This window comes from Lepisosteus platostomus, chromosome 9 (genome assembly GCF_059453375.1).
Source record: "Lepisosteus platostomus isolate fLepPlt1 chromosome 9, fLepPlt1.hap1, whole genome shotgun sequence".
Lineage (NCBI taxonomy): Eukaryota > Metazoa > Chordata > Actinopteri > Semionotiformes > Lepisosteidae > Lepisosteus > Lepisosteus platostomus.
The window spans coordinates 31,736,295-31,743,421 of record NC_142619.1 but is presented as its reverse complement, the minus strand read 5'-3'; the positions used below and the strand labels follow the sequence as shown (position 1 = coordinate 31,743,421).

The window sequence follows — 7,127 nt, the reverse complement described above, 5'->3', positions numbered from 1 at the left end:
GAGCGCTACAGGAGGTCATTCCGTCCTTCGGATGAGACGTAAAACCGAGGTCCTGACTCTCTGTAGTCATTAAAAATCCCAGGGCGCTTCTCGAAAAGAGTAGGGGTGTAACCCCGGTGTCCTGGCCAAATTTCCCATTGGCCCTTACCAATCATGGCCTCCTAATAATCCCCCTCTATGAATTGGCTACATTACTCTGCTCTGCTCCCCACCGATAGCTGATGTGTGGTGAGCATTCTGGCGCACTATGGCTGCCGTCGCATCATCCAGGTGGATGCTGCACATTGGTGGTGGTGGAGGGGAGTTCCCATTACGTGTAAAGCGCTTTGAGTGGAGTGTCCAGAAAAGCGCTATATAAGTCTAAGCAATTATTATTATTATTATTATTCTTGCCTTCTGCCATAAGACTGTACAATGCATCCACCTTGCGTCTGGGCAGAGGCAACATTGACAGTGACCTGTTTCTGGACTGAACGCATCTACACATCTACTGCTACATCTGTTCTCTTTCTTTTCTTTTCCCGTTTACAACCGTTTTTTGTGCAATATATGCCAGGGACCCGTGCAATACATTTATATTTATATCTATATCTATATTTAGATCTATATTTATTTTCATATGTGTGATACGATTTTTCCACATACTGTTCTGTTCTAGTTTGCTCTTTGTGTGTCCGGACTGTGAGTAACTCTTTTAGTGCACCCCTCACTGTACTGATTGTATTGTATGTATTGTACTATTATTATTATTGTATCATTCGTTACACTGTGGCTGTGTTGTCTGTGTAAAGCTGCTGTTGCACTGCAATTTCACATACCACACATGGTTCCAGCTCATGGCATAAATGGAGCTCAAGTCTAATGAGTAGAAAATCCCAGTATAACTTCCAATCTCACCCCACAAGGAAGGAGGGGTACCGTGACAACAGGCACTATCCTCTTGGAATGTTGTTCCAATAACCTTGTCGGCAGTATGAGCAGCATGCAAGTTCCCAGGTCTTGAGGAAAGTAGCTCTGTGCAGTCAAGTTGCTATCCATTGCTACAGGTTCATCTCTTATCCTAGACATCAAGTTCTAAGCAAACCTGTAAAGATTCCTGCCCAAACCATGGCTGCTGGAGCTTCCCATCAGTCTTGGCGAGGTGTTGTAACTCTTGGTCTCCCGGACTACAGCCTGTCACTGATGGACTGTTCAATGTGACAAATGGTGTGAACACTCCAAATTTCAAGTGAGAGTGAGCTGACTTAGTTCAGACTCAAACATACCGAAGACCCAAAGGTCTCTGAATAAGTGGGTAACAAGGTTCTCCAATTTCTGTCTTTTCTTTATTATCTCCAAGCCTAACATTCACATTGCCCATGCCCTGTCAGCTTTCACTGCTGTGGAGTTTAGTGTTCATATAACAGAGTAATTGGTATCATGATGATGTTATCCAGTCAGTCGGATCCGACTCTCTGCGATTCTATAGACCATCTCTCGCCACGCTTTCAGGTCTTGGACTTTCCCTTTCAAAATCTGCACTTTAATTTTTCCAAAAACATACCTAGTAATGTTTCTTTTGATGCTCAGTATTTGTTGATTAATCAAATAAAATGCTTAATATTTATATCAAGTAGTTTAAAATGTAAAATGAAATTAAGTAGGGTTATGCCAATAAGGTTCCATTATATATATTTCCAGTATATTCCCAAGAACAGCTGGTAAGACAGACTGTAGCCTGACAAAGCTTCTTCATCCCCTATTAAGGAGGTCACCCATTTTTTGGCAATCACCATGCAACAGTCTTAAACCACCTTCTGAATAAATAGATTTGTGAAAAGACGAGGTCTTGCATGTCAAAAGACTATAGCTCCTTGTCCAATTTCCATTCTTTTCCCCTTATAACACTTGGTGCAGCCTATCCTTTATGCTATTGTCCTGAACAATAACAAGGAGAAACCTACTATGAGCTAAAAGCAGTGTGTATCAGCAATTGTTAGTAGAGAATGTGCTTCGATAGGGGTTTCCAAACCTAGTCCTGTGGACCTACACCATTGCTGGTTTTCATTCCAGCAGTCCTCTTTACCTAATTAACTCCTTTACATTTAGCTTGTCTGGAATTTTTTTATCTACTCATGTTTAGATATATATTGCATAGGAAATACAATAGAATAAAAGATACATTTTAAGAATGGAAAAACCAATAGTTCAAATTAATCGCATTAAATCAAGTAAGGGTTCAGTTATGTAAATTGAGAGCTCCATGAGAACACAGAAACTGTGGAAGTCCTCAGGATTGGGGCTGTGATCCCCTGTGCAAGGACACCGAGTACTGGATGGCCAGGATACCATCCCAGACTCAAAACGTGACCATGAAAATCAGAATCTATACCACAGGACGCTAGTGTTGTTCATCAATGAGGGAAGGTTCCATAGCCATGCATGTTCAGGGTATTGAGACACCCCAGGTGAATGTTACTGTGACTTGAAACTTGGACTACAAAGGTAGGGATTTGGTTATGATCCATTTCATAAAGGAGCATCTACAGTACATACCTTTATATACTGTAGATCCAGACTCATTCACACACGCAAAGCATTACACAAACAAACAGTGCTGATTATTAGATTTTATATGTTCTCTTGGTGGGGATCCTCACTCATGGCAAATATAAAATCACATATTAGATATAAAGTTATACATTACAATCTTGTTTCTTTTGTTTCAGTGGAAAAAAACATATTTGGCCCTTGCAAAACTCACCTGAAATCCAAAAGTTTCAAATCACAATATTGTCAATGTTATTTTGTAACATTATGATTAACGTTTTCTCCTTCTAGGATGTCAGAAATGAATGGTACATGGCCTGCTGATTTCCTTTATCTTATAAGTAAAATGTCCAAACTATGAGTTGATTAACTTTTCTACAGTGGGGCTCACTAATACCACAACTACAAATGTAATGTTATTCTAGTACTGGCATTGCACCTTGGAAAACTGGCTACAGGACAGAAGACAAAGACAAGTGTTCTCCGAACACCTGCATAAACAGTATGTGTTTTCCACATCTTTGCAAAAGCAACTCAAGATGATGTGTTCCTTCAAGTCAAAACCTGACAGTGACCATGTTTTACAATGCAATTTTTATGGTTCTTAGCAAGATGATTAAAAGTACAAATACATTCAGTAAGCTTGAATGTTCCAAAATTGTACATACAAACATTTAAAACTCTACTACTGTTTAGCAAAACCTTAAAATGTTTTTTCGTGTTTGTGTGAACATGGGACTGTGGAACAAAATGCTTTTTTGAGTTTTCACTGCTTGGGGCAATCAATGGATTTCAGCTTAAAGGGCAAACAAAAGTAATAAAAACTAAATCAATGCCTTAACAGAATCCTGTTCCGTTAACAGTTATATAACATGCAGTATACACCTGAACTCCAACCACAACAGGATGGGTATGTGCAGATAAGAGTCTGATCCCTGTATAGATCAAGGAAGGGCAGAGTGTTTCCATTGGGTTGAAATAACTGCAGTTATTGTCAGTGGGCAGTGGGTATATTTAATTACTTATCTTTCAGTCCAGTCAATTTATATTTCTGTATCTTGTGAAAATGCCTTAAGCCATTTCTGGAATTCTCCTTAAATTCAGCATTCTGAGGGAGGTCTTGGCCATATGCTGAAGCAGTCCATTTGCTTAGTCCATACAGTCGTCCATTTCAACATCCTGGGCTGTGGCATTATTTTTTCTGCCTTTTGCAGATCCTTTTGCAGAGTTTGCATTTCCTTTGGGTGCTCTCTCCACTGAGAAGAAAAATAAGAAAAATGTCATAAATGTGAACTTCTGCAATGGGGAGGTACAGTCCTTGACATCAAATGTTAAACCAAAGTCCTGGCTACTTGGTCATTAAGACTCACGTACCTAAGAGAAAAGTTAGGTGCCCAGGCTCTGCCTAGAAATCACATCACACAAAATGGCAGAGAACAAACAAGAATGATGGAGGACAAGACAATGCAACCTGAAACCGCACATATAACAGGAAAGTGACAATAACAATACAAAGGAAACACAGGTGAGTATAATTATGTATGAGTGTGTATGGGGGTATTAGTGTGGATCTATAACAAAAACAAGAGATCACAGGCTTGGTCTTCTTCACAGCAATATCAGTTGATTGGGTAGTGAAGTGTAACACTACAACATTTAAGGCCAATGGGCAAGCAGGTTGATTTAAATACTTTTCATGCTAACAAAAACGTTGCAGCATGTAGCATGTGCCTGAAGCAGAAAACAAGGGTTTTTTGCTGTTTTGCAATTTACTCTGTGTTTGCAGTACTCGTTTCCTCTTCCCCTGCTCACTCACTGAGCATCATGACACATCATAATATAAGATCGCTTTATTAGCCATATACAATTTCTTGTATTAGGAATTTGTCTTTTCACATCCCCCAACACCATGAGTCACACAGACAGGGAGAGAGAAGCTTGGGGTCAGAGCGCAGGGTCAGCCATTTATATGGCGCCCCTGGAGAAGCTGGGGTTAAGGTCCTTGTTCAGGGGCCCCAACAGAATAGGATTCCTCAACTGGCCAGGGGATTCGAACCGGCAACCTTCCAGCCACAGGCACAGATCCTTAGCCACAGAGCCACCACACCGCCCCCACAGCCATGCGACCTCATGAAAGTCAGTCTGTTTCAGATGGCAGTGAAAATGCAAGAGAGCAATCCTGATCAAATATTCTAGCACATTTGACCAGGACCAAAATCCACTGGAAATGTCCCTGCTGACATTGTGTTCTTACCCTCCATTGTAGCTTTCTCGCGGCTCATGTGCTGCAGCTGCTTCATGAGCTTTCTTTTCTTCTTTCCAGACAGTGTGATATTGGCTCTACAGTTGGAACTGCCAGACACAGAAAGCAGGAGTCATGGAAAAGAAAGCAGCGAGCAGAGCCACTGCCTGCCACTGGCTTCACAGAGAAAAGATAACACAAGCTGCACACATGGTTCAGAGGAGACTGAAGATCTAAAACAAGACTGTGACAACATCAGGCCTAGATAAGGAAACTCCACGTTATTTGGATTTGGATTCTGCATACTGATAATTAGTAATTACAGTGGTCAGTTTCAGATCTCTTACTATTGCTGTGCTGTAGCCCTTTTCTTAATCTGTGTTGTTTTACAATCTATAGTAGAATTTGGCAGAATTTAAGAAATGGTACAGTAGAATTTAAGAAAAGCCATAAGACAAAATGAACCATATGTGGTAAAGTGTATACATTGTTAAAATGAACTGTTGAAAATGTCAGTGCAACAATTAATTTGCCACCTTTAGCAATGTAACGCACTATTTAGATAGATAAGATCACTTTATTGGCCACATACAATTTCTTGTATTTGGAAGTTGTCTTTTCTATGAGATTTGCTGAAAGTTGTTTCAAAAGTACTTTGTAAGTACTTACAGATGTTAGGTGTTAGATTGCCAAAGAAATTTAGTGAATGCCACAGATATAATCCAAATATATTTTATTATACCTTTAATTAGGTTATCTCTATCTATTATGGAGGCTTTCGTGAAGATCTAGTTATGCTTTATGTCTTTAATGTACAAGAATATGGTTCAACCTAGGATGTCCAAAAAATGTTCTAGGCACTGTACAGATATATACCCTAAATATGACTAACTGTATTGTTGCTAAATATTAAACCTGGATTAAAAGTCCTCTTTGTCATCTACTGTACAGTGGATGTTTGTTTAAAGTAACAAGACATATAGCAAAATGTCAACACTCTGCCGGTCCTTTAAAGCTCCCAACATGTACATAGAAAGTGAAAGACAAAAAAGGAGATTTAATTTAGATTATTGTTACTGCTTTACACTGCATTGTTAAAATTAGTCTTATAAGATTCAATCATATATGCTTCTTTTCAGATAGGGTCACTTACGATCTCTTCTTAAGGTGGTGAATAGTTATCAGCCCTTGATCCACAATGGCTCCAACAATCTTATGTTTCTTTCTCTTTTCCTTTGTCAAAACCCTTCGCCGTTTAAAGAGTTTCTTTTTAAGTTCCTGAAATAAATTGAAAAAATAATGATCACTAGTTTAAATCCTTATTGTATTCAACACAAAAGCCCATCTTTTCAAGTGATGGCAAGGTCTCACAAAGCCAAAAATGATGGTAAACTGCCTAGTGAAGCCACCATGCTAACCTAATCTAACTCCCTTTTCACAAGGAAAACTCTTAGTCACTTCAAAACAACAAACCACACATAATGGGTTCAGACGTTAACAGCTATACACAATGTCCAATTTCATTTGTATACAATAGTTTCGATTAAAAAAAACATTTATCAGAAGTCATAACATGGGTGATTGCATGGATATCTCTACATACATGAATTGTGTATTTAAGTGTTAACCAAGTCATTATACTTTATTTTCAAAGCCACTACTGACTTTACTCACAAAACAACATACAACAACCAATGACCCTGTCGTAGGAGAACATTCAGATGAACCATTATCTTTTCAGCTCATGAAATGACCCCCGGCAATGCACGCTTCGAAATTGATAAGAATGGCAAATCGTATTTATAGAATCTGGCATCAAATAAATTCAAAGCATTTTTATTCTAGAGATGTGTAAAATCCTTCTGATTTTAAATGCGATACAGTAACCTTTTTTACACTGCTATGCTAACTACACGCGAATACTATTGTTGGGAATACAGTTCAAAATGTTACTAACAAAACAGCAAACTTCCCGTTTTAGTATTAATACTTTTAATTCTAACGCAATACAAAAACTCACAGTTTTAGGTCTGTTGATCTTCCCTCCGGGAGCCATGCTTGAACCACGTGTGAGGTTCCGCCCATTGCTTGATTTCATTGGTTGCAATGTCCTTCCCTGGTAAATGGTGAATGGATTTCAGAACAGTCAGTTATGTGTCGTTGATCAATAGAAAATGGAGAATAAAACAGTACATATCTTCCACGCTCTCCGAATAACTACCTGTCTAGAAGTTGGAGTTGTGTTCTTTCTCCCTCTAATGGTTTGCTTTGTATTTTGCACAGCTCTTCTGTTTCTAGAAAAACAATAAAGGAGATTAGAATGACATTAGATGCTAAAGCAGAATAAAGACGGGCA

At 38.9% G+C, this 7,127-nt stretch overlaps 1 protein-coding gene across 1 annotated transcript; it reads right to left on the bottom strand.

Annotated features, from left to right (window-relative positions):
- Positions 1 to 2,594: 2,594 nt before the first annotated feature.
- Positions 2,595 to 6,887, bottom strand: c4h11orf98 (chromosome 4 C11orf98 homolog). Its single transcript, XM_088644724.1, has 4 exons — positions 6,792 to 6,887; positions 5,925 to 6,049; positions 4,784 to 4,881; positions 2,595 to 3,785 (listed from the first exon to the last, which is right to left on the bottom strand). Exons 1-4 carry the CDS (start codon positions 6,867 to 6,869, stop codon positions 3,679 to 3,681), a joined length of 408 nt encoding a protein of 135 aa, XP_088500850.1. The 5' UTR covers positions 6,870 to 6,887; the 3' UTR covers positions 2,595 to 3,678.
- Between the last annotated feature and the right edge of the window lie 240 nt (positions 6,888 to 7,127).

Excerpts from the sequence above, each read along its gene's own strand:
- c4h11orf98 (XM_088644724.1), bottom strand. The coding sequence starts at position 6,869 with ATGAAATCAAGCAATGGGCGGAACCTCACACGTGGTTCAAGCATGGCT. Across the intron at positions 6,050-6,791 it reads AGATCAACAGACCTAAAACT|GAACTTAAAAAGAAACTCTT; the intron begins GTGAGTTTTTGT and ends AATTTATTTCAG. Across the intron at positions 4,882-5,924 it reads CACCACCTTAAGAAGAGATC|TTCCAACTGTAGAGCCAATA; the intron begins GTAAGTGACCCT and ends TGTGTCTGGCAG.